Source organism: Dipodomys spectabilis, unplaced genomic scaffold, assembly GCF_019054845.1.
Source record: "Dipodomys spectabilis isolate Male_0828 unplaced genomic scaffold, ASM1905484v1 ptg000366l, whole genome shotgun sequence".
NCBI lineage: Eukaryota > Metazoa > Chordata > Mammalia > Rodentia > Heteromyidae > Dipodomys > Dipodomys spectabilis.
Genome location: NW_024871043.1, coordinates 1,703,647 through 1,729,959, shown reverse-complemented (window position 1 = coordinate 1,729,959; position 26,313 = coordinate 1,703,647). Strand labels below are relative to the sequence as shown.

Genomic DNA, 26,313 nt, shown 5'->3' with positions numbered 1-26,313 from the left:
TCCAGATGTGCTGGAATGGCGTGGGGGAGGGGAGCCTAATGACGGCTGGGACCAGAGTTTCCTTTGGCTCCCCTAGGGGCCGCGGGAGTGAGGATTACGGTCCTGGCTCCTGATCCCTCCTTCCTCCATCTGCACTTCCTCCTCCTCCCTCCTCCGCAAATACATCCCAGGCCCCTCCTTTCGCCCGTCCCCAGGATCTGACGTGGGCTCGACACCTTTCTCAGCTTCTCCCTCCCGCAGCCCCAGTGCCCGAGCTTAGGCTCTCCGGGTTCCGCAACCCCTTCCCCTCCGCGACGAGCCGGGCTAGAGCTCAGCAGGGACCTTCCCGATCCTGAGACCCCACCCTAGCCCCCCCGGAAGCGATCTTCCCTCTCCCCGCTTCCCTGGCTTAGTATCCAGCCAGCCTGATGGATCCAGGCACTCGAACCCGAGGGTAACCTTCGGCCCTCTCGGCCCCACCCCCTGCAGCCGGAGCCGCGCCCCCCTCTACCACAGATCCCGGAGCGGAAGACCGAGATTGAGCAAAGGGGGTGGACTCTAGGCAATCCCTAGCCCAATTCTGAGCCTCCATCCCGAGGGGGCAGAAACATTGCCTTCCTCTGCTGACCTCTAGCAGGAAAACAAAATTAAAGGGAAAGATAAAAGGACACGGAGGAGGAAAAAGTGACAGCTATATTATTCAGGAGAGGCACAGAGGAGAGAAATTGGAGTGAGTCGCCATGGGGACTCCCAAGACCCAGCACCCACCGCCTTCCCAGCTGCTGTTCCTAATTCTGCTGAGCTGTCCCTGGATTCAGGGTAAGGACATTGGAGGGGGGGTGGGCAGGCCCCTACGGGTCTTTCTCTGAGCATCCTGGGTCTTCTGAGCTTATGGGGGAGGGGAGGGTACAGTTGACTGGTAAGGGGGCAAAGCAGAGCTTTGGGGCTTGTGCCTAAGACCCCTCAACTCCCAATTTGAGAAGCTACAGTAATGAAAGAGGATAACTTTTAGCTGCGTGTTAGGGATGAAATCTGGGAAGGAGGGCTGGGGGAGTTGGGGGGAGGGTGTCTGCGGAGGCGGCAGAAGCACGCAGGGTACCTGGGTGGGAGATGGAGGTGCCGGGAGAGACGCCAGGCACTGCACACACAAATGTTCTTGGACATATGGACAAAGACAGATGAACAGAGGCGGGGCTAGAGACCAGATATTCAGTCCCCCACTCCACTCTGACCCCTAGCCAGACTCTAGCGAAGGGAGCAGACTGCAGAGAATGAGAGAGAGAGAGAGAGAGAGAGAGAGAGAGCGCACTACACTGCAGAGATAGAAACCCAGAGAGAAAGATGGGCACTGCGGAAGCAAGGACTACTGGAAGACATTGCTGGACCCTCTGCAGTGGCCCGGGGTTGGGGAGATGAAAAGGAAGTCAGTGGTAGATCTCCTGCTCCACCCTGCTGGTGCTGTCCAAGGTTTGTAAGAATTAAAGTGCTTGCTGGAGGCCCACAGAGCCCAGGCTTGGGGGTGTGAGAGTATGAGGGGTCTCTAGAGCCTCACCTCCGATCTTGGCTCTCAGCCCAGCCTGGGACCCTCAGGCCCAGCTGAGAAGGGGAGAAACACTCTGGAAAAGCTATCTATAGAGAAGGAATGGATGTTAGGGGAGCGGAGAGGCTCACAGGAGTTCACCCTCTAGGTCTACCCCTGAAGGATGAGGAGGCACTGCCAGAACCTGGAAGTGAGACCCCCACAGAGGCCTCTGAGGCCCTGGCTGAGCTGCTTCACGGGGCCCTGCTGAGGAAGGGCCCAGAGATGGCCTACTTGCCAGGTGAGGCTCCCAAAGTGTCAGGAGTGGCTTAGAGGGAGAGGGAGAGACACTGGCTCAGAGAAATGGGAAGACAGGCTGGAGGAGAGGAAAGAGACTGCAAAGAGGGTAAGACAACCCCCTACCAGGAAGGCCAGTGAAATTCAGAGAGTGGCAAATGGAGACAGACTCAAATCTGAGAACAAACCATGAGAGAAATAGAGTCAGGATAGACTAAAAGACATAGAAAAGGTACCCAGAAAGATGGGTGGGAATGCAGAGAACTAGAGACTAAAATGGGGAAGAGAGACCGAAAGGAAATCAGAGAACACTAAGAGAAATGGATTCAGAGAAAGCAAGACAGAAGAGAGAAAAAGGGATCATGGCAGAGGGAGGGGGGAGCTAGATCTGTGTAAGGGATAGGAAGAAGTGGAAGGGGACTGTGTGTGGAGGGGATGATCTGGATGCAAAAGCTTGGAAGGAAGTGGGGAAAGGAGAGGTGGGGACTTGCACCTTGTGGGGAGGTCTCTGGGGATTCAGTGGGGAAACCCTCTATTTCTCTCTGCCTTGCTTCCCACCCCTATCGACCAATTTGCTGCTCCGGTGCCCTGACTTCCCTTGTACTATCCCAGGATCTGATCCAGACCCCACACTAGCCACTCCTCCAGCCGGCCAGACTCTTACAGCACCCTCCCTGCCACGAGCCACTGAGCCAGCCACAGGGCCTCTGACAACAGCTGTAACTCCTAAGGGGGTCCGGGGAGCAGGTCCTACCGCCCCTGAGCTGCTGACTCCACCCCCGGGAACTACAGCTCCACCCCTGCCTGGCCCTGCTTCCCCAGTCCCACCCCTGGGTCCTGAAGGTGGAGAAGAGGAGACCACTACCACCATCATCACCACGACAACTGTCACCACTACAGTCACCAGCCCAGGTGAGGTGATGGAAAGAAGAGGGTGCTGGGGGGAAGAGGCTGTCTAGAACATCTAGAAGGAGCCCTAACACCTGCAGGATGCTGGTGACTCAAGCCTGTAATCCCAGCTACTCAGGAGGCTGAGCTCTGAGGATCATGATTAGAAGCCAGCCCAGGCAGGAAAATCCATGAGACTCTTATCTCCAATTAACCACCAAAAAGCCAGAAGTGGAACTGTGGCTCAACATAGTAGAGTGTTAGTCTTGAGCAAAAAAGCTCAGGGACAGCACCCTGCCCTCAGTTCAAGCCCTGGGACAGACAAAAAAAAAAAATTAGTAACACTTAATAGTAGTAATACTTAAGCTGGGTGCCAGTGGCTCATGCTTGTAAATCCTAGCAGGAGGCTGAGATCTGAGAATTGGGGTTTGAAGCCAGCCGGGGGAAGAAAGTCCATGAGACTCATCTTCCAAAAAAAGCTGGTAGTGGTGCTGTGGTTCAAGTGCTAGAGAACCTTGAGGCAAAAAAAGCTCAAGGGTGGTGCCTAGGCCCAGAGTTCAAGCCCCAGGACAGGAAAAAAGAAAAAAAATAGCACACTGAATAATAATAAAGGCCAGCAGTTAAAGACACTGTTGAGTACCAGATGCCTTCGGTTGGGATTCGTCTTCATCACAATTGGGAAAGAGCATTCTCAGTACAAGGAGAGAAAACATTGGAATGAGATTGGTGGCAAGCCGCTGCCGTTGGCTCACGCCTGTAATCCTAGCTACTCAGGAGCCTGAGATCTGAGGATCATGGTTCAAAACCAGCCTGGGCAGAAAAGTCCATGAGACTTTTTTTTTTTTGCCGGTCATGAGGTCTGAACTCTGGGCCTGGGCACTGTCCCTCAGCTCTTCAGCTCAAAGCTAGTGCTCTACTATGAGCCACAGCGCCACTTCCAGCTTTTTCTGCTTACGTGGTGCTGAGGAATCGAACCCAGGGCCTCATGCATGGGAGGCAAGCACTCTACCACTGAGCCACCTTCCCAGCATCCATAAGACTCTTATCTCCAATAAACCACTAAAAAACCAGAAGTGGCACTGTTGCTCAAGTGGTAGAGCACTCACCTTGAGCTGAAGAGCTGAGGGACAGGACCTAGGCCCAGAGTTCTAGCCCCACGACTGACAAAAAAAAAAAAGATTGGTGGCAATGGGAGGGGGTGTTACTGGGAGAATTCAGTTGAAGACCTCTGAAGTTGCTTGGATTAGGAGGACAACCAAACAATCCCAGCCACTTATATCTCTTTAGTTCTGTGTAATAACAACATCTCCGAGGGTGAAGGGTACGTGGAATCTCCAGATTTGGGAAGCACCGGCAGCCGCACCTTGGGGCTCCTGGACTGTACTTACAGCATCCATGTCTATCCTGGCTATGGCATTGAAATCCAGGTAACTGAATCTAAAACATGTGGCCATGAAATTTCCAAGCCCTTTCCTTTGGGGACCAGAGGACCTGTTTTGTAACTCATATGGGCCTGTTTTCCAATTCTGAGGTTCTCAAGAACTCCCCTAGAGTTCTATGTCATGGGGATGATATCCTTGTAGTTTGGGGGCTGCTACAACAGAAAAAACAAAACCAAAAAAAGAAGGGCAGATAAGGCTGGGTTAGGAGCTGTCATACTACTCATGGGCCTTGGTCTACATCTGCTTTCTCTAGGTGCAGACACTGAACCTGTCTCAGGAGGAGGAGCTCCTGGTGCTGGCTGGTGGAGGGTCTCCAGGCTTGGCCCCCCGACTCCTGGCCAACTCTTCCATGCTAGGAGAAGGACAGGTCCTTCGAAGCCCAACCAACCGGCTGCTTCTGCATTTCCAGAGCCCACGGGTTCCCAGGGGTGGTGGCTTCAGGATCCACTATCAGGGTGAGGAGTCTGAAGTGTTGGTGGAAAGGCAGGGACCACACTGGGCACAGGGCATTTTCAAGGGTCTTCTAAACATAGGGTACTGAGGGGGACTTCCTCTCGACTGGGACCCTGGAGACAAGATCCTCTGAAGAGGCTGTACACACTCATCTTAACAGACCTATGTCTACACACCAACCAATGTCCACTGAGTGGCTACTTCATAGCAGGGCCTGAGTTAGCTTTTGGGATGAGGATGCATGTGGGGCTGGGAAGGTGGCTCAGTGGTAGAGTGCTTACCTTGCATGCATGAGGCCCTGGGTTCAATTCCTCAGCACCACATAAGCAGATAAAGCCAGAAGTGGTGCTGTGGCTCAAGTGATAAAGCACTAGCCTTGAGCTGAAGAGTTGAGGGACAGTGCCCAGGTCAAGGATTCAGGCCCCACGACTGGCAAAAAGAAAAAAAGAATGCATGTGCCTGGTATAAATCCTACTTGAAGGATCTCAGAATCTAGGTTGTACAAACTGTTAGGTTTAATTAGGTAGCCATTGAAGAGAACACTGTGTGGTATTCAGGCAGGAAAGAGAAGTGTATTTCCGAACTGCTGCCCTGCTGTGCATGCATGGTACGTGGCTGAAGGGGCGGGAGGCCACTTAGTCTCGGCTTCTCTAGGGAAGGGTCAGGGAGAAGGTGTGGCCAGGTGGGGGGGAAGGTATGGCCACATCAGATGCAGATGTGACTTCAGAGCCTGGGACCCTCCCAGGGTCTGATGGGAGGTGTGATGGGGGGGGGGGCGGGGGTCCAGGATGTGACCTCAGAGAGGGGGAGTTACCTAGGTAACACAGGTACTGGGCGGAGACTTAAGGACGGGGAAGTGCCTGCTCGGCCTTCACCGACAAGTAATTGAGATGGTTATAATTCAGTGAGATAAGGACAATGATGGAAGGAACTTAGGCAGGGGTAACAATGATCAAAAGGGACCTAAATTTCTTCGGAGGAATATGGAGACACCTTCTTAGGAGGTGATGAATAAACTGAGACCTAAAGGATGAGTTAGGCTGGGGAAAACGTGGGAGGAAGCAAAAGGGGAAGGCAGCTGTCTAGCTGGATGGAAAAAAACATATACCAAGACCCAGAGAGGAAAGAAAATGTGACCTTAGAGTAGATTAAGTCATTCAACATGCAACTATCCTAACCTGATTTGCTAAACCTTTTTTTTTTTTTTTTTGTCGGTCATAGGTCTTGAACTCTGGGCCTGGGTGCTGTCCCTGCACTCTTCAGCTCAAGGCTAGCGCTCTACCGCTTGAGCCACAGTGCCACTTCTAGTTTTCTAGTGGTTTATTGGCGATAAGAGTCTCATGACTTTCCTGCCTGGGCTGGCTTTGAACCGTGATACTCAGATCTCAGCCTCCTGAGTAGCTAGGATTTTAGGTCTGAGCCACCGGCACCCAGCTTGCTAAACCTTTCTATACCTCAGGGTCCCATTTTGAAACATGACCCCATTTGAAACTGAGAGTCTTACCAGGCACCAGTGGCTCCTGCCTATAATCCTAGCTACTCAGGAGACTGAGGTCTGAGTGTTGAGGTTGGAAGGCAGTCAGGACAGACACATTTGTGAGACTCGTATTTCTAATTATCCATCAAAAGGCCAGAAGTGAAACTGGCTCAAATGTCAAAGTGCCATCCTTGAAGGAAAACAACTAAAGGACAGTGCCCAGGTTCTCAACTCCAGCCCCAGTTCTTGCACAAAAAAGGATTATAATACATACTACTTGGCATTATCAGGAAGAGCAAATGAGTTGACGGTTCAAAACTGTCTATTACTTAGTGAGAGCTCAAAAGTGTCAGTCATTGCTATTACAGTCAAAACACAAATGGTGGAGGGGGGGTGGGGAGGTAAGCTCAGAGGCCCAGCCTCTGAGGTCCGGGGGGAAATGACAGTGGGATTCAGATTGTAAAATCTCCTATCTCTTCCAGCAAAGAGTTCAAGCTACTCTAATGTGCAGGCAAAATGGAGATATTTGAAATGCTTTGAGCAGGGAGATGACAATCCCAGATTTTTGACTTTGAAAGATCCTTCTGACTTGGGAGGATCAAATGAGAGGGGAATGTATCATTTATGATTGCATTCACAAGCAGCCACCCACAGTGCTAACCTGTATGTTCGGGAACCTTCCCATGGTGCATGTATATGTTACAGTACATGTGTGCACTAGGCAAAGAGCTCACCAATGTCCCCAAGGCAGACACGGCTCTCTTCTCCAAGGTCCCTCCCTAGTTGTTTTCGAAACAGACAGGAAGTGTAGGTTGGGCCAGTGTTTCTCACATCACTTCCTGGTTTTGCTTGGCTTCATGCACCCTGCTCCTTTTGTGAGCTTGGCTGATCCCTGACACCATGAGCATCTTATCCAGGACAAAGCCTGCATCCTTCCCCCTCTCCTTTCCAGCCTCTCCTGAGGCCTCGGCTGAAGCCCTGCCCCAGGGGTATATTGTGCAAGGGAGAAGCATCTATGTGTTAGAGAGACTGAGGGCATGCACTTGGTGGCACAGACCTGATTATTGGGGTCCCATATGCCTTGCAGGCCTGGAGGTGAAGGGCTGGACTTAAGATATTACCAAAAAAAAAAAAAATGAATTCCTGCTGGGTGCCAGTGACTCACACCTGTAATCCTGCTCGGGAGGCTGAGAATTGAGGATCCCGATTCAAAGCCAGCCTGGGCAGTAAAGTCCATGAGACGCTTATCTCCAATTAAGCAGCAAAAGGCTGAAATAGAGGTTTTACTCAAGTGGTAAAGGGTGAAAAAGTGAAGCAGGAGTGAGTGATGCTGAGTTCAAGCCCTAGTACACACACACACACACACACACACACACACACACACACACACACACACAAATAGGCTTTCTATGGGCTCCTTTAAGCAATCACTTCTCCAGGGCATTAAAAATAGGACTCTTTAGACTAAGTAGAACATTTGGGAAGCAGGGCTCTTGCATAAGTTGGCCTTTATTACCTGCCTGTATTTTCCCTGCTTTACGGTTCCTGTAGATACTGTGCAGGCACCGTTGGGACCAAGACCTTGTTTAAATCCTTTACAACCTACTCTAACTGCTGTCTCTAGTCCAGAATGGCCTCATTAGTTCCTCTGAGTGACCTAAAGCTCCATCACTCCTAAGCTAACTCCAGCAAACGTGGCTCTGTACAAAGCCAAGTGGCTTTGTGGAAGTGGCACTGTGGCTCAAGTGGTGGAGTGTTAGCCTTGAGCTGAGAGAGCTGAGGGACAGCGCCCAGGGCTGTAGTTCAAGCCCCACAACCAACAAAGCCTTTTTTTTTGGGGGGGATGGGTCGGTCATGAGGCTTGAACTCTGGGCCTGGGCACTACCCCTCAGCTCTTCAGCTCAAAGCTAGTGCTCTACCGCTTGAGCACAGCGCTGCTTCTGGTTTTCTGGTGGTTAATTGGAGATGAGTCTCACGGACTTTCTTGCCCAGGTTGGCTTTGAACCACGATCCTTGATCTCAGCCTTCTGAGTAGCTAGGATTACAGGCGTGAGCCACCAGAACCCATCCTATACAAAGCCTTTTTACCAGCCACTGGTTCATTGGCTTCTCGTAGCAATTCTGGGACTGGCCATTGCCAGTTCTGTCTCTCAGAGGAAGGAAAAGACTCAGCCACTTGCAAAGTTACTGTCAAGTCAGAAATCAACCTCCCAAGTCCCTGATACCCGGTCATGGGTAACTGAAGCCAAGGGGTAGGTGGTTAACATCTTCTGAACAGTTTCTATGTGCTGGATGATTTGCACATTTTTATTTAATGTTCAATCCTTGCTGATAGGACTTTTTCTTTTGCCAGTGATGACTAAGACTCCCTTGGTGTGAAGTCACTGGCTCAATTATTGGCTCTGCCTCATAGTAATGACAATTATGTCACTGAGTTCAGGTTAGTCAATTGATTTGTCTGAGGTCAGATAGCCAACAAGTAGAAGGGTTTAGAATAACTTCCTCAGACACATCATTTGTAAAATAAAGACCAAAGTGGGTAAGTCACAGACTAGAGGAAATTACCTCTTTATAACAGTAAATTATGAGGAGCTCAAGATTTTATTCGTGTGTGTGTGTGTGTGTGTGTGTGTGTGTGTGTGTGTACTAGTACTGGGGCTTGAATTCAAGGCCTTGCATTCTTGCTTGGCTTTTTTGTTCAAGACTGGCACTCTGCCACTTGATTCACACCTCCACTTCTAGCTTTTTTCTGGTTAGTTAGAATTAAGAGTCTCACGGATTTGTCTGCTTGGGTTGGTTTGGAACATTAATCCTGAATAGCCAGGATTAAAGCCTGAACCATAGGTGGGAGCTTGCATTCTTTTGTTGTTGTTGTTGTTTTCATACTTACATCATACTTCTAACCCTTTGCTCTGGTTATTTTTGAGATAGAGTCTGGCTTTTTAACCAGACAAGTTTGGACAGGCATCCTCCTATTTATTCTTCCTGATAGAGTGGGCTGACAGGCATGTACCATCAAGCCCAGAATTTTCTGTTGAGATTATGGTTGAGAGGGTCTCTCAAACTTTGCCTGCACTGGCTTCTAATTGAACTCTTTTTATTTTCCAGTCGTGGGGCTTGAACTCAGGTCCTGAGCACAGTCCCTGAGCTTTTGTGCTTGAGGCTAGTGCATGACCACTTTGAGCCGTAGCTCCACTTCTAGCCTTCTGGTGGTTCATTGTAGGCAAGAGTCACAGGATTTCCTGCTTGGACTGGCTTTGAACTATGATCCTCAAATCTCAGCCTCCCCAGTAGCATGAGCCACTTGTGCCGGGCAGGAAATTTCATTCTTTAGTGTTCACTCCAGTTTAGCACCTTTTGGTTCTCTTACTTCAGGGATGGAAAGAAATAGAAATAATAAGGACTGGTATGAGAATATGACATGGGACAAGTCCTTCTTCTCCCTGCTCTGTCCAATCCAGCCTATCTCTTGAGCTGTGGCTTTCCTCCCCGGCCAACCCATGGGGATGTGAGCGTGACAGATCTGCACCCGGGTGGCACTGCCACATTCCACTGTGACTCAGGCTACCAGCTACAAGGAGAGGAGACTCTCATCTGCCTCAATGGTACCCGGCCAGCGTGGAACAGTGAACCTCCTAACTGTGTGGGTAAGTTTCCTGACATTCCCCGGGAATCCCTTGTCTCGGTGGTTTTCATTCTGAAAGAGCTGTGTGTATGTGTGTGTGTGTGTGTGTGTGTGTGTGTGTGTGTGGGTACGTGCTGGTACTGGGGCTTGAACTCGGCCTTGGCACTGTCCCTTTGCTTTTTTGCTCAAGGTTAACATTTTGCCCCTTGAGCCACAGCTCCACCTGTGGCATTTTGGTGGTTAACTGGAGATAAGAGTCTCACAGACTTTCCTGCCTGGACTGGCTTCAAACTGTGATCTTCTGATCTCAGCCTCCTGAGTAGCTTTGATTACAGGGCCACCAGCAGCGAGGTTCCCTCTGGAGCTTTTCACCCTGAGGGTCTCCAGCCTTGGACAGTCTTCATCTTCCAGTGCTTTCCATCTGGGGATGTCTTACTTGCTGATTTCCATGTGAGAGTCACCATTCCTAATGTCTGTGTCTGATGGTTCGCCATCTTGAGTCTTCATCCGTGGCTACTCCATCCTGTGACATCTTCATTATGGAAACGTACATCTGAAGATTTCCCATCTGAGAGGTTCAGTTATGGGACACCTCAGAAGTTCTCTTCTAAGCGAGTCTACTCTGGGGAATATTTATTTTCACAGATTCATCTATTCTGCAGAAGGGCCTGAGAGGAACTCAAGCTCAAGGACAATGACAACTCTCCTTGGGCTGACTCTAATCCCTTCTTCTTCTGCCCACAGCCTCCTGTGGTGGCATCATCCACAATGCTACGCTGGGCCGCATTGTGTCTCCTGAGCCTGGGGGAGCTGCAGGGCCCAACCTCACCTGCCGCTGGGTCATCGAAGCTGATGAAGGACGCCGGCTACACCTGCACTTCGAGAGGGTCTCGCTGGATGAGGACAATGACCGGTGAGTGTCTGAGCCTTAGGTCATTGGGAAAACAGAGAGGCTGCGGTGGGATGGTGAGATCGTTTTGCGATGGACCCTTCTTTACTCCTGACCCTTTCTTAGGAAATATAGCTGTGCAACCTTGGAGGGATTACTTAGCATCTCTGTCTCAGCTCTCTTATCTATACAATGGAGACAATGGTACCTCTCTAGATGCATAATTAATAGCCACATTAATATATATATATAAAGTAGAGTTGTGCATGGGTGACTCACGTCTATAAGCCTAGCTACTCAGGAGGCTGAGATCTGAGGATCATGGTTTGAAGCCAACCCAGGCAGGAAAGTTTATCTCCAATTAACTACCAAAAAGTTGGAAGTGGCGCTGTGGCTCAAGTGGTAGAGTGCTAGCCTTGAGGACAAAAGCTCAGGAGCAGTGCCAGGGCCCTGAGTTCAAGCCCTAGGACACACACACACACACACACACACACACACACACACACACACACATACACACACAGATATAAAATACTGGGGCTGGGAAGGTGGCTCAGTGGTAAAGTGCTTGCCTTGCATGCATGAGGCCCTGGTTCGATTCCTCAGCACCACATAAGCAGAAAAAGCCGGAAGTGATGCTGTGGCTCGAGTGGTAGAGCACTAGTCTTGAGCTGAAGAGCTGAGAGACAGACAGTGCCCAGGCCCAGAGTTCAGGCCCCACGACCAACAAAGGAAAAAAAAAAAAAAGATATATAAAGTACTTAGCATGGGCTGGGAAGGCGGCTCAGTGGCAGAGTGCTTGCCTTGCATGCATGAAGCCCTGGGTTCGATTCCTCAGCACCACATAAACAGAAAAAGCCCGAAGTGTCGCTGTGGCTCAAGTGGTAGAGTGCTCTAGAGCTGAAGAGCTGAGGGACAGCACCCAGGCCCAGAGTTCAGGTCCACGACCGGCAAAAAAAATAAAATAAAATAAAATAAATAAAGTACTTAGCATGGTGCTTACTTAGCATGATAAGCCATGTAAAAACATTTGCTATTGTCATCATCCTCATCCTTTGTGTGTGTGTGTGACAGTCTAAGCTGGTACTCTACCATTTGATCCACAGCTCCACTTGTGGCTTTTTGGTGGTTAATTGTAGATAAGAGTCTCACAAGCTTTCCTGCCAGGGCTGGCTTTGAACTGTGATCCTCAGATCTCAGCCTCCTGAGTAGCTAGGATGACAAGCGTGAGCCACCGGCACCTGCTTTATCCTTATCCTTCTTTATATAACAACCTAGTATCCCAGCTCTATCACCACTTGCTGTGTGGATGTGAGCAAGTGACTTAATCTTCTCCTCGTGCGGAAAATGATGGGTAATGACAATGTCTGACTCGAGAGTCCTTGTGAAGAATCAAACGAGGTAAAAGAGTTAAGGGCTTAGAAACACACACGGCATATGAGTAATGCTTGATAATAAAGCCATAAAGATAAGCTACTTGAACAGGTAACAGGCAACTGGCCTATGGAGTAATTACACTCCTGGCCATCCTACTGTCTCTCCCAGGCTGATGGTGCGCTCAGGAGGCAGCCCTCTGTCCCCTGTGATCTATGACTCTGATATGGATGATGTCCCAGAACGTGGTCTCATCAGTGATGCCCAGTCCCTCTATGTGGAGCTGCTGTCAGAGACACCTGCCAATCCCCTGCTGCTCAGCCTCCGATTTGAAGGTAACAGTTCTACTTCCCCGCCCCCTCCACTCTCCCCTCTTCCTGACACCAGGCCTTGCCAGAAGCACACACTTCCTCCCTGTTCATCTTCCTGTTCCATCCCTGCAATCTAACTTTCCTCTCCACCTCCTAACTAGAAGGATCCCTTCATAGAAGTATTCACCAAGGTAGGCTTATGTGTGTGTGTGTATGTGTGTGTGTGTGCACGTGTGCGCATGCTCATGTGTACATGCACATGCATGTACACTAGAACAAGGAGCTTAATTTAGGGCCTCAAGCTCTCAAGTACTCATTTGGCTTTTGCTTGTTCAACTGTTCTACCATTTGAGCCAAACGCCCATTTCCAGCTTTTTGCTGGTTCATTGGAGATAAGGATCGTACGACTATCCTGCTTGGGTTGGCTTTGATTCCTCAGCCTCCTGGAGTAGATGGGATTACTAGTAGTACCTGGTTGAGGTAGGCGTTTTGGATCAAGCTTCATGTTTGGCTGGATCTAGGTACAGAGTCTGAACAGGGGACCAGGCGTCTAGCTCTTTCTGTTGTTGTTGTGTTTTTTTTTTCCTGTGTTTTAACTTCATTCAGGCAGGCTTTCCCTATGTGATGGACCTGGTTGCAGACTCACAGACCACTGACCTAGTAACTCCATCAGAGAAAGGAAAGCTGGTATCTTTCCTGAGAGCATTGGCAACAGTGCCACAAAAGGCTGTCATTGACCTGCTTAATTAAGGTGCTTGAGCCAATCACAGAGGCTAGAGGCTGGTGTGTGATGATTGGCAGATTTGCATCATATGGCCATCCCTGGTGGGCCCTGCTGAACTGCACAGATTGGAGGGGAGTAGGCATATTTCCCAGAATGAAAACAGGGGTACAGTTACCAGGAGGACCAAAGGGTGCTAGATAAGTGGAAAGAAAGTAATCATGTGAGAAAACTCATTTAAACTTGGCTTTAAAGGATGGAGGGTAATTGAGAAACTTAAACTAGGAAGACTAAGCTAAGTGCTAACGACTCACACTGTAATCCTAGCTACTCAGGAAGCTGAGATCTGAGGATCATGGTTAGAAGCCAAACGGAGCACACCAATCTATGAGATTCTTCTCTTCAACAACAACAAAACAGGAAGTGGGGGCTGGGAAGGTGGCTCAGTGGTAGAGCGCTTGCCTTGCATGCCTGAAGCCCTGGGTTCGATTCCTCAGCACCACATAAGCAAACAGAAAAAAGCCGGAAGTGGCGCTGTAGCTCAAGTGGTAGAGCGCTAGCCTTGAGCTGAAGAGCTGAGGGACAGCGCCCAGGCCGAGTTCAGGCCCCATGACCGGACCCAAAAAAAAAAAACAGGAAGTGAAGGTGTGTCTCAAGCAAAGAGCACTAACCTTGAGCAAAACATGCCCAGCAAGAGCTCAAGGTCCTGAGTTCAAGCCCCAGTACCAACAACAACATGCCTGTAATCTTAGCTACTCAGGAGGCTGATATCTGAGGATCATGGTTCGAAACCAGCCTGGGCAGGAAAGTCCATGAGACTCTTATCTCCAATTAACCACCAGAAAACTGGAAGTAGAGCTGTGACTCAAAGTGGTAGGGCTCTAGCCTTGAGCAGAAAAGCTCAGGGACAGTGCCCAAGCCTTGACTTCAAGCCCCATGACTGGGGAGAGAGAGAGAGAGAGAGAGACTAAAAAAAGAGCTTCTCAGGTGAAAGGATCAGTATGAACATGGCCAAGGAGACAGAGAAGTGTCTGCTGTTGTGGCTGGAGCAAAGAGAGAAACAAAGAAGAAAGGGAAATGATTACAGGTGAGAGGAGCTAGTTTTTGGTCTGAATCTCGGGAGCTATGGAATTGGTTCTGGGCCCTCATGGGTGGCTAGGACTTGGGCATGATACCTTATTAGATTCAATGACATAAGTGAAATAGGCCAGTAGATCTGTAGAAATACAGTGAAAGATTGGTTCTGAGAGTGGAGAGTCCTATGTTAGGAGACTGGCTTCCACAAATATGGACCACTGCTGCTCCATTAGCTCTAGGCTCCTCCTCTGTATCAGAACCGGAAGTGTTCATAGTTGGTAGTGTTATAGCTCATGTGTGATCAAGTAGATAAAAACTAAGACGTTTTACAAATGTTCAAGGTTTTTTTTTTTGGTGGGTTTTTTTTTTTTTTTCTGCTGACTTAGTTCTGAGTAAAAACTGAGCAGCTTCTGCACTCGCTGCAATTTTGGGTTCTAGCAACATCGTGGCTCATCAGAACCCAACTGTTATTTTTGAGAAGAGAACACACCTACGCAAGGCAGCTCTCCAAAGGCTTCCTTCCCCAGCCCCCCATCCTTGCCGAGTCTATAGCCAAGAGCCTGTGGCTGGGATTCAAACCATCTGGGCTGGAGACCTAGTTCTGCCATTGCCTGCTGGGTGACCCCCCCCCCCCCCCCACCCAGAGGTTTTTTTTGGCTGCTGTTGTTTTTGTCTGTGTAGAATGGGGGTTGGAATGGGAGCTGAGATTTCACTAACCTAGGGGTTTCCCTCCTAAGGCCAGCCAGGTAGCAGAAATACATGAGAAGTATTGGGGTTTTGAGAAACTTTTTAATGTAAGTTCAACACAAAAGGCATACAGATTTTGTTGTGGTGGTGGTTGTTGTTTTGGTAGGTTGTGGGGCTTGAACTTAGGGCCTGGGTGCTGTCCCTGAGCTTTTTCTCAGGGTTAGTGTTCTACCACTTTGAGTCACAGTGCCACTTCCGGTTTTCTGGTTGTTAATTGGAGATAAGAGACTCATGGACTTTCCTACTCAGCCTGACTTCAAACTGCCATCTTCAGATATCGGCTTTCTGAGTAGCTAGGATTATAGGTGTGAACCACAGGTGCCAGGCTCAGGGCATTCAGTTTTGAATGTCCATGCATTGTTGTTGTTATTGGTGTGTGTGTGTGTGTGTGTGTGTGTGTGTGCTGGTCCTAGGGCTTGAACATAGGGATCCTGCTATCCAGGCTGGCTTTGAACAGCAATCCTTAGGTCTCAGCCTCCTGAGTAGCTATGATTATAGGAGTGAGCCATCAGCACCGAGTTGGTTTTTTTTTTTAACTCAGGGCCTGGCACTTAATAAGCACTCTACTACTAGAACTATCCTCCCAGTACTTTTTTTTTTTTTTTGTCGGTCGTGGGGCTTGAACTCTGGGCCTGGGCGCTGTCCCTCAGCTCTTCAGCTCAAGGCGAGCACTCTACCACTTGAGCTACAGCGCCACTTCCGGTTTTCTGGTGGTTTATTGGAGATAGGAGTCTCATGGTCTCTCCTGCCCGGGCTGGCTTTGAACCGCGATCCTCAGATTCAGCCTCCTGAGTAGCTAGGATTACAGGCGTGAGCCACCAGCGCCCGGTTGTTGTTATTTTTAATTCATTTTATAGATTAAGTCTCATGATAACTTTATTCCAATAGCCTTAAACCTGGATCCTCCTTTCTCTGCTTACAGGGGTTACAGTTAGGCTCACTATGCTATGCCCAAGTATAGTGGTATGATGGTTTATTCCTGTAATCTCAGTACTAGGGAAGATCTCCCATTAGAGGCTACTTTGGCTACACATATTAAGACCCTGTCTTGAAAAATTAAAACTCAAATAGAATAGAAGAAAATAAGAATCTCGAGTTGGACACTGGTGGCTCATGCCTGTAATCCCAGCTACTCAGGAAGCTGAGATATGAGGATCATGGTTTAAAGCCAGCCCAGGCAGGAAAGTCCAAGAGACTTTTATCTCCAATGAGTCACCAGAAAATGGGAAGTGGCACTGTGACTCAAGTGGTAGAACACTAGCCTTGAGCTGAAGAGCTGAGGGACAACGCCCAGGCCCAGAGTTCAAGCCCCATGATTGACCAAAAAAAAAAAAAAAAAAAAATCATCAAATAACCACCTGAATATATTCCTCAAGTTTGAAGTTTGAAGTTCCTGAGTGAGGCCTGTCCTAATGCCTAATAGTTTTTTTTTTAACCTAATCCTGAGGCTTGAACTCATGGCCTGGGCACTGTCCCTGAGCTCTTTTGCTCAAGGTTAGCACTCTACCCTGTGAACCACAGCATCACCTCCGACTTTTTCTGTGTATGTGGTACTGAGGAATCAAACCCAGGGCTTCCTGTTTGCTAGGCAAGCACTCTACCACTAAGCCCCATTCCCAGCCCCACTAATGCCTAATTCTTATGACTGTCTTCTTCCTAGCCTTCGAGGAGGATCGCTGCTTTGCTCCTTTCCTGGCACACGGCAATGTCACTACCACTGACCCTGAGTACCGCCCAGGGGCACTGGCCACCTTCTCATGCCTCCCGGGCTATGCCCTGGAGCCCCCAGGTCCCCCCAATGCCATCGAGTGTGTAGATCCCACAGAACCCCACTGGAACGACACAGAGCCAGCCTGCAAAGGTGAGCCCCCTACATTCATTCCACAAAATCCTCAGCCTACAGCCTGCCACTCAGGAAGAGACCTGTGTATCCAAATCTAATAAACCCAAAGCTTGGGTAAATCCTTGCCCTTTAGAGACTGTTTTCTTAGCTGAATAATTGGTAGGGCTTGTTATTGAATTCAGAGGTCACAAAACCAAAATGTCTTCAAGAGCTAAATCACGGATTAGGTGGGTAAAATGGATGGTGGGTGGGGTTAATTAAGAAGAGGGCTGAGAGCCAGCTGCAGATGGCTCATACATGTAGTCATAGCTACTCAGAAGACTGAGATTGAAGGATCGAAATTGGAAAGTCAGCTGGGGCAAGAAAGTCTATGAGACTTTTATCTTCAATTAACCACACACAAAAAAGCTGGAAGTGGAGCTGTGTGACTCAAGCGTTAGAACTTCAGCCTTGAGTGAAAAAGCTAAGGGACAGTACCCAGCCTTGAGTTTAACTCCCAGTAGCAGCAAGCACACAAGAAGAAAGAAAGAGAGGGCTGAGAAGGTGGCTCAGTGGTAGAGCGTTTGCCTTGCATGCCTGAGGCCCTGGGTTCGATTCCTCAGCATCACATAAGCAAAAAGAAAAAAAGCTGAAGTGGCACTGTGGCTCAAGTGGTAGAGCGCTAGCATTGAGCTGAAGAGCTGAGGGACAGCGCCCAGGCCCAGAGTTCAGGCCCCACAACTGGACCCCCCCCAAAAAAAAAGAAAGAAAGAGAGGGGGGAGGGAGGGAGGGAGGGAGGGAGGGAAGGAAAGAAAGGAAAGAAGGAAGAAAAAAGGAAAGAAAGAAAAAGAACAAGGCTTGAGGATGCAAAAAGAAAAAAAAAGATTTTGTTGGACAAAACAAAGTCTAGATGTGGCAAGAAAGAGGTGGATTATCACTATCAGAAAACATATAAGGTAGCCTAGTACCTCCTTTGGAAATAATGAAAATCATGATCAAGGCAGATGTCTTGCTATGTGGGTCTTTTTTCTTTTTTCTTTTGCTTGAACTCAGGGCCCAGGCACTGTCCCTTAGCTTTTCCACTCAAGGTTAGTGTGCTACCACTTGAGCCACAGCTCCACTTCTGATTGTCTAGTGTAGATAAGAGTCTCACAGATTTTTCTGCCTAGACTCACTTCAATCCACTATCCTCAGATCTCAGGCTCCTGAGTAGCTAGCATTACAGGCGTGAGTCACTTAGCTTCCACATGGGTCTTGAAAATGACACCTCTTCTGCCCTAGCCATGTGTGGAGGGGAGCTGTCTGAGCCGGCTGGTGTGGTCCTCTCTCCTGACTGGCCCCAGAGCTACAGCCCCAGCCAGGACTGCATGTGGATCCTGCACGTCCAGGAAGAGAGGCGCATCTTGCTCCAAGTTGAAATGTATGTTTGGGTCCTGAAGAAGATGCAATGGGTGTGGTGTGTGAGTGCATCTGCATTCCAGGCAGAGTTGGGTAGATGTATGATCTTGTGAGAGAGGCCTCTAAGAGTTCAGGAGGGGAATGGGAGACCGACGTTCCATCACTTGTTAGCCAGGAAACCTTAAACAAGTAAAAGAGTAACACAGCCCCTCAAAGGTATCCTGAGCAAGGGACTCTGGCATTGCTGATTTCTGAGACTGGCCTGAGTGGGCTTTTCAGGGATTCCTGCTCCCACACATCTTCGCCACCATCTAAGCTGGGGCGTGGGTGCAAGGAGACCCCCATCCCCCAGCTAATTTGGTGTGAGGCTGTCCTGTGATTGGACAGAACCCGGAGTGGGCGTGGCCCCAAAGCAGATGAAACCCAAGAAAGGGCTCATGTTCCCTGGGGGAAGAACACGGTCTGTGACTGATTAAAGCTGGATTTGGATGTTCCTAGAGGATGGAGGAGGAGATTGAGTGGACCCAGGATTGAGCAAGGTGGGGGACTGGGAAGCAGAAGAGAGGAGCAATGGGTGGAACAGGTGGAGCCTAGCGGGGTGGGGCTAGAATGAAGGAAAATCCAGGGATTGGTCAAAACTGGGGCGGGGGCGGGGCCATTCCGGAGGGAGGAGGATTGGGGGCGGGGCCGAGTGCTGGCTTGTGGGGGGGGGGGGATGAGCAGAGTTGGGGTGGGAGGGGCCGGCATCAGCCCCGCCCACACTCACCCTGGGGTCTCCCCGCAGCTTGAACGTGCGGGAGGGGGACATGCTGACCCTGTTCGACGGGGACGGTCTCAGTGCCCGAGTCCTGGCCCAGCTGCGGGGACCTCAGCCGCGCCGCCGCCTCCTCTCTTCCGGGCCGGACCTCACGCTGCAGTTCCAGGCCCCGCCCGGGCCCCCCAATCCAGGCCTAGGCCAGGGCTTCGTATTGCACTTCAAAGGTATCAGAGAAGGGGGTTCCCCCATCCCGGGGTTGCCAGGGCGCCCAAGGCCAAGGGCAGCTTCCAATCCGGCCCCTGTGTCCCCTGCAGAGGTCCCGAGGAATGACACGTGCCCCGAGCTGCCGCCCCCCGAGTGGGGCTGGAGGACCGCGTCCCACGGGGACCTGATCCGGGGCACCGTGCTCACTTACCAGTGCGAGCCGGGCTACGAGCTGCTGGGCTCCGACATCCTCACCTGCCAGTGGGACCTCTCCTGGAGCGCCGCGCCTCCCGCCTGCCAAAAGAGTGAGCCAGGCCCCGCCTTGTCCTCCGCCCCTGGGTCTGCACGCCCCGCCCCCTGGGGGGGTTCCATCCCATGGGGCCTGCCTCCCTTCCTTCCTTGCCTGTCCCTGTGGTCCCTGGTCAGTTCTGAGTTCCAGCCCTTTGCTCTGGATCCTGCCTGGCTCTTCTTCAGGCCCTGCTCCAATGCCCTTTGGGTTTGTTTCCCTCTGGCCCATACCCTCACCCTGTCCTTTCTGGATCCCTGCTCTCATCTCTGGGGTTCACCCTTGTTTTCTATGGTTTAGGGTCTGGTCAATGTTTCTCTGAGTCCCATCTCTTGGTTTCATGGCCCTACGTCTCCTGTTCTGGCCTCTGCTGAGTCTTGACCCCCACCACACCCAGTGTTTTGTTTTTGTTGTGGTGGGGTTTTTTTTTTGGGGGGGGAGGGGGCTCCACTGGGCTTAGCATCACTGATTCTTCATTCTGCTCTAAGTCCACCCAAACTCTTCAGTCCACAATCCTTGACCTTGTTATTGTTTTTTTTTTTTTTTTGTCGGTCGTGGGGCTTGAACTCTGGGCCTGGGCGCTGTCCCTCAGCTCTTCAGCTCAAGGCGAGCACTCTACCACTTGAGCTACAGCGCCACTTCCGGTTTTCTGGTGGTTTATTGGAGATAGGAGTCTCACTGTCTCTCCTGCCCGGGCTGGCTTTGAACCGCGATCCTCAGATCTCAGCCTCCTGAGTAGCTAGGATTACAGGCGTGAGCCACCAGCGCCCGGCTTTCCTTGACCTTGTTAGAAATCACTTTGCTAGGGCCATAGCTTATCAGAGGACTTGGCTTTTTATTTATTTTTGTGCCAGAACTAGGGCTCGAACTCAGGGCCTGGATACCGTCCCTTAGCTTCTTGGCTCAAAGCTGGCACTCTACCACATGAGCCACACTGCCACTTCCAGCTTTTTGATGGTTAATTGGAGCTGGGAGTCTCTCAGACTTCCTTGTCTGGGCTGGCTTTGAACTGTGATCCTTAGATCTCAGCCTTCTGAGTAGCTAGGATTACAGTTGTGAGCCACTGGCACCCTGCTTGGATTATTTTCATGAGGTCACTGAAGGCCAGTTCTAGAGACCAGGTTTCAGGCCCCTCCTTGCCCTAATGAAACACAACTGGGAGAGGGGCAGATACATAAATAATCAATGGGTGACTTCTGTCAAGGTACTTAACATCTCTGGGCCTTGGCTCCCTCATGGGTGAAGTGGAAATAGGGAGATTGTGAGGCACAAACTGAGCTTTTCACGCAGCACCTGGTGATGCCTGGTCCAGGAATAGACTGAATCAGGAGCCACTAAGTACATGGCTGTGCTGCTGGAAGAGCAGTTGTGTGGACATTTCCTGGAGTTGGGAAGAGTTGGCGTACCTCTTGTAGAAGAGCAGAACCGGGTGGGGGGTAGCAGCTCATCACTTCTTCTGATTTTGGGGAAATGCCTGTTACAGGATGTGTTGGGTTGTAGATCTTCTGCATGGCCCCTTGGGACTGGTGGCAGTGGACCATCTCACAATTGGGAGAAGTTTCAGGTAGCCAGTTTTGTGCTGGACAAGAGGAAGATTGTGTATAGTTGACACAGCTCCCTGTCCCTGGAAGTCTTCACAGAACAAATAGACTGAGCCTAATGTGAGCTGAGACTTGGGTCTTTACCTCTCTGTTCAGTGTTCTTGGCTATGACCCAGGGCAGGTTCTAGCTCTGCTGCTCTCTGGCTGAGGCAAAAGAACTCAGAGCAAGGAGACCCAGAGGCCTTGATCTCTTGACATAAGCAGGGCTAAATATACCTCTCAAACTTTAAACAGGGTGCCAGGCACAGGTCTATCTACATAAGTGGCTACGATTATAATCATCCACAAGAGCATTGTAAGCTCACATGCCTACCTATGTGAACAGAGTGTCTGGGGCATGGCAGGAATGTAGAGTACAGGAGAGCTGACCTTCTATTTATTTATTTTTATTTATTTGTTTGGTTTTTGCCAGTCCTGGAGCTTGAACTCAAGGCCTGGGCATGTCTCTGAGCTTCTTTTGCTCAAAGTTAGCACGCAACTACTTGAGCCACAGTTCCACTTCCAGCTTTTTCTATGTATGCGGTACTGAGGAATGGAACCCAGGGCTTTATGCATGCTAGACAATCACTCTACAACTAACCCACATTCCCAGCTCCTGGCTCTCTCTTAAGAGGGTAGCCAGGCACTGGTGGCTCATGCCTATAACCCTAACTACTCAGGAGGCCAAAATCTGAGGATTGTGATTCAAAGTCAGCTTGAGCAAGAAAGCCTGTGAGACTCTTATCTCCAATTAACAGCAAAAATCCCAAAGTGGAGGTTTGGTTCAAGTGGTAGAGCATCAGCCTTGTGTTAAGCTAAGGAAGAGCCTGGAGCTGGTGGCTCATTCTTGTCATCCTAGCTACTCAAGAGGCTGAGATCTGAGGATCATGGTTCAAAGCCATCCCCAGGCAGGAAAGTCCATGAGACTCTTTTCTCCAATTAACTTCCAAAGAAAGCCAGAAGTGGAACTGTGGCTCAAGTGATAGAGTGCTAGGCTTGAGCCCAAAAGCTCGGAGAGAGCACCCATGCCCTGAGTTCAAGCCCCAGGACTGGCTTGCACGCAGGCCTGTACACACACACACACACACACACACACACACACACACACACACACACCGGCAGCTGTGATCCCATGGGCCTGCTATACTGGCCTGACATTTCTGGAATCTGGCTTGGTATACTCTAGCGTAACAATGAAAATACTTTGAATTTTACCCCGGGACAAGAGGCTGGGGGTTGCCTAACCCACCCTGTTTCCCTGAAACAACCTAAAACACAAACCACATTGAATTGAAAGATTGAATTTTTCCATTCTTGTACGCTTCCTTTTGAGGAGTTGGCCCCAAATTCAGAGCTCTCCCTAAATCCTAAGTGTCTAGGAGATCTTTAAGCGCCTCGTTCCCCTCCCCCAACCTTTTTCTTCTTCCCCCACAGTCGTGACTTGTGCTGACCCTGGTGAGATCACCAATGGCCACCGCACCACCTCGGATGCCGGCTTCCCCGTGGGCTCTCATGTCCAGTACCGCTGTCTGCCAGGGTACAGCCTGGAGGGCGCAGCTGTGCTCACCTGCTACAGCCGGGACACAGGCACACCCAAGTGGAGCGACCGGGTCCCCAAATGCGCCTGTGAGTCTAGGGGAATACCTCACCTCAGGAATGGGAGGGGCTGGGGGAGGAGCCTATGGGCTCCCGGGACTGCACCTGCTCATCTGATTGGCCCCCTTCCTGCAGTGAAGTACGAGCCATGCCTGAACCCCGGCGTCCCTGAGAATGGCTACCAGACACTGTACAAGCATCACTACCAGGCGGGCGAGTCTCTTCGCTTCTTCTGCTATGAGGGCTTTGAGCTGATCGGCGAGGTCACCATCACCTGTGTGCCCGGCCACCCCTCACAGTGGACCAGCCAGCCCCCGCTCTGCAAAGGTGCCCAAGAAGGACAGGGCAAGAGGGTCCAGCGAGTGGACAGGGCTGGGAAAGCTGGGTAGAAAATTGGAGACCAATGGGTGACCCTGTGGGGCTTCCTGTGCTATGGATTCTCTTCCTCCAAGGCATATCTAGAGGTCCTGAAGATACTGGAGATACCCTCTATTACATCATGTAGTAGAGGGGGCTTTGGTCTGGAAGCCCCCTTGTCTTCTCTGGAGAGGCCTCAGTTTCCCTATTTGACAAACCCTAATGAGCTGATTGGCTCAGACTGTCCAGGAACCTGAACCCTTAGGGATGTAGAGGAAGAAGGAGATGGCCCTGCCCTATCTGTCCTTGGTCCTCACCAAGAGAAGGCTTAATTTAGGTTGAGCAAAGCACAGAGAGAACCAGACTATCCAGCCCAGCCCCACCGGGCTCCGGCCCTCTCCCCGGCCTCCTTCCCTCCCTGGCTCAGACCCCGTCCCCCTCCCCCTCCTCTCCCTGCAGTGGCCTATGAGGAGCTCCTGGACAACCGAAAACTGGAAGGTCAGTGAGGCCACAGGTGGAGACCAGGCCTGGCCAGGTCGGGAGGGCAAAGTAGAGGCCGGGGGCAGTGAGGCCAGGCCCCAGAGGGGCGAGGCCTAGGGTTCAGGGCCCAGGGTAGGAGGCTGGGAGAGCCTAGTACTGGGCCAGCCTTGGCTCATTGGTCTCTTCTCCTCCTCCTCCCCAGTGACGCAGACCACAGACCCATCACGGCAACTGGAAGGCGGAAACCTCGCCCTGGCCATCCTGCTGCCCCTCAGCTTAGTTATTATTCTTGGCAGTGGTGTTTATGTATATTACACCAAGTAAGTACCCCACTGGGGGAAGTGCCCACCAGGGGCAAATACCATGTCTCCTGGCTTACCTGCTGAGAAGATCCTGTCTCCTCTCTTCTGCAGGCTACAAGGCAAATCCCTTTTTGGCTTCTCCGGCTCCCACTCCTACAGTCCCATCACTGTGGAGTCTGACTTCAGTAATCCACTGTATGAAGCTGGGGTGAGCCCCGCCCTGCCTCCCACAGTACCACAGCTACCCCAGACTCTTCTCAGAACATGTCATTGCAAAGTCAGCTGCCCATGAAGGCCATAGCAGTGGGTTGACTTAGCTATGTGGGAACAATGAGGGGGGGGGTGGCAAATTAGAAAATGTGTGTCCCGTCTAAGGACACAGCTGCCACAGTGGATGCTTAAGCTCAATTTCGAGATTTTTCTAGTTCAATCCAGAAATCCAAGTATCAAATATGTCATTTGGAGTGTGTGTGCGTGTGTGTGTGTGTGTGTGTGTGTGTGTGTGTGTGTGTGTGTGTGTGCCTGGACACTGTCCCTTAGCGTTTTCTCTCAAGGCTGGTGCTCCGCCACTTGAGCCACAGCTCCATTTTTGGAGCCATTTTTTGGTGGTGAATTGGAGATTAGAGTCTCACAGACTTTCCTGCCTGGGCTGGCTTTGTCGATCTTCAGATCTCAGCCTCCTAAGTGTCTAGGATCTTAAGCATAAGTTACCAAAGCCTGGCCCATTTTTTATTCTATCTGATGACCTAAACATAGCCATTGGACAGATTCAGCCCTCTCCACCAAAGTTACTTTATTTATTATTTTTGTTTTTAGTTGGTCATGGGGCCTGAACTCTGGGCCTGGGCGCTGTCCCTCAGCTCTGCAGCTGAAGGCTAGCACTCTACCACTTGAGCCACAGCACCACTTCCAGCTTTTTCTGCTTATATGATCCTGAGGAATTGAACCCAGGGCCTCATGCATGGGAGGCAAGCACTCTACCACTGAGCCGCCTTCCCAGCCCCCCAACGTTACTTTAATATAGGGTTTTTCCCTCCTTATGGAAGCCTCCCTTCCCATTTGCTGCCTTCACCACCTCCACTTTACTCCAGCAACTGACTTGATCTCTCTGTCTCCAGGATACGCGGGAATATGAAGTTTCCATATGAACCCCAAGACGAAGGCTGCAGGACCCAGAATACCCCTCCCCTCCTCATCCGAGGCAGTGGGGGAACACAGGACCTGGTGGCCGGCTCCTGACTCCTCTCCCCCCCTGCTGTGTAAATAGTCTCCCTATCCCAATGAGGGGGCTTCATGGCCCTGAAGAGCCTACAGTAAACAAACCAGCATCCTGCCGCCCAAGGCTGCCTCTTCTCCATTGCCAAACAAGGGGCCTGGCACCCCTCACCCCCCTGCCCAATGGCTTATGGACCCTGGGAGGGAAACTCAGCCCCCTTACCACCTTTGGGGTCCCTGAAGCCCAGGGCCCCTTTCCCTCAACTTCCCCCACACACACCCCAACAGCTCTACTGTCCCCCTCAGTTGTGAGGGCCCCTCTCCTCCTTGATGCCTGATTGGTGGGCCGGAAGACAAATGAGGGGAGAGAGCCTGGCCAGGGCTACCCTCTTCCTCCTCTCCCCCCCCCCCCCCCCCGCAGTCTCCCCATGATCTTTCCACCTTTGTTTGCTTCTGGATTTTTGTTTTTGAGCAATAAACGGAAAATCATTACTTGTAACTGGGGTGCTATGGTAAACCCCTCTGGAAAGAGACTTTAGGGAAGGGTGGAAAGATGGAAATCCAAAACAGAACACTAGACAAAAGCATTGTTCTGGCCTGGGTCAGAAAGCCTGGCCTGAGCTGGGCGCTGGTGGCTTACGACTATAATTATAGCCATTCAGGAGGCTGGATCTGAGGATCATGGTTCAAAGCCAGCCAGGGTAGGAAAGTCTGTTTGTTTGTTTTTTGGGTCCAGTCGTGGGACCTGAACTCTGAGTCTGGGCGCTGTCCCTCAGCTCTTCAGCTCAAGGCTAGCGCTCTACCACTTGAGCCACAGCGCCACTTCTGGCTTTTTTCTTTTTGCTTATGTGGTGCTGAGGAATCGAACCCAGGCCCTTAGGCATGCAAGGCAAGCGCTCTACCACTGAGCCACCTTCCCAGCCCCAGGGTAGGAAAGTCTGTGAGACTCATCTCCAATTGCCCACCAAAAAGCTGGAAGCGGAGCTATGGCTCAAGCAGTAGAGAGCCAGCCTTGATCAAAAAAGCTCAGGGAAAGCAACCAGACACTGAGTTCAAGCCCAGGACTCTCTCTCTCACTCTCTCTCTCTCTCTCTCTCTCTCTCTCTCTCTTACACACACACACACACACACACACACACACACACACACACACACACACACACACACAGTCTCATACTCCGGCTTGAGGCTCAGGCTCTGAGAACTACTTGCCACTCATAAGCCACACCTTGACATTGCCAGGCTGATTGTCAGGAGGTAGACACTTCCCATTTCTTTCATGACTGGTTTCCCCAAAGTTCAGACCCCTTGGAAGAACTTTTGTAGCCATTCAAGTATACCATTCTCTCCCCAAACCCAAACCTTTTTTGGGGGGCAGTTAATTTCCTTTTCTTCTTTTGTTGCATTTTGGTGATTCATTGGAAATAAGAGTCTCACAGACTTTCCTGCCTGGGCTGGGTGCAAACCAAGATTCTTAGAGCTTAGCCTCCTGAGTAGCTAGGATTACAGGCGGGAG

General features: G+C 50.7%; 1 protein-coding gene across 10 annotated transcripts; it reads left to right on the top strand.

Annotated features, from left to right (window-relative positions):
* The first annotated feature begins 719 nt into the window (after positions 1-719).
* Sez6l2 (seizure related 6 homolog like 2) lies at positions 720-25,174 on the top strand. Of its 10 annotated transcripts, none has more exons than XM_042666742.1 (18): positions 720-798; positions 1,668-1,799; positions 2,618-2,707; positions 3,971-4,110; positions 4,379-4,580; positions 9,517-9,702; positions 10,425-10,593; positions 12,115-12,278; positions 16,460-16,660; positions 17,904-18,042; positions 18,805-19,001; positions 19,092-19,286; positions 22,282-22,473; positions 22,579-22,770; positions 23,260-23,298; positions 23,483-23,600; positions 23,694-23,790; positions 24,701-25,174. In XM_042666742.1, the coding sequence occupies exons 1-18, from the start codon at positions 720-722 to the stop codon at positions 24,728-24,730; spliced, it is 2,562 nt and encodes an 853-aa protein (XP_042522676.1). In that variant the 3' UTR covers positions 24,731-25,174. The 10 variants fall into 10 exon arrangements, with proteins under 10 accessions (XP_042522676.1, XP_042522673.1, XP_042522670.1 ...); XM_042666739.1 differs by having other exon boundaries at positions 2,588-2,707; XM_042666736.1 differs by having other exon boundaries at positions 2,408-2,707.
* The last annotated feature ends 1,139 nt before the right edge of the window (positions 25,175-26,313 follow it).

Bases quoted from the DNA above. Each gene is read 5' to 3' on its own strand.
- Sez6l2 (XM_042666736.1), top strand. From the start codon at position 720: ATGGGGACTCCCAAGACCCAGCACCCACCGCCTTCCCAGCTGCTGTTC. The intron at 1,800-2,407 runs GTGAGGCTCCCA...GTACTATCCCAG, and splicing joins AGAGATGGCCTACTTGCCAG to GATCTGATCCAGACCCCACA. The intron at 4,581-9,516 runs GTGAGGAGTCTG...TGTCCAATCCAG, and splicing joins CTTCAGGATCCACTATCAGG to CCTATCTCTTGAGCTGTGGC.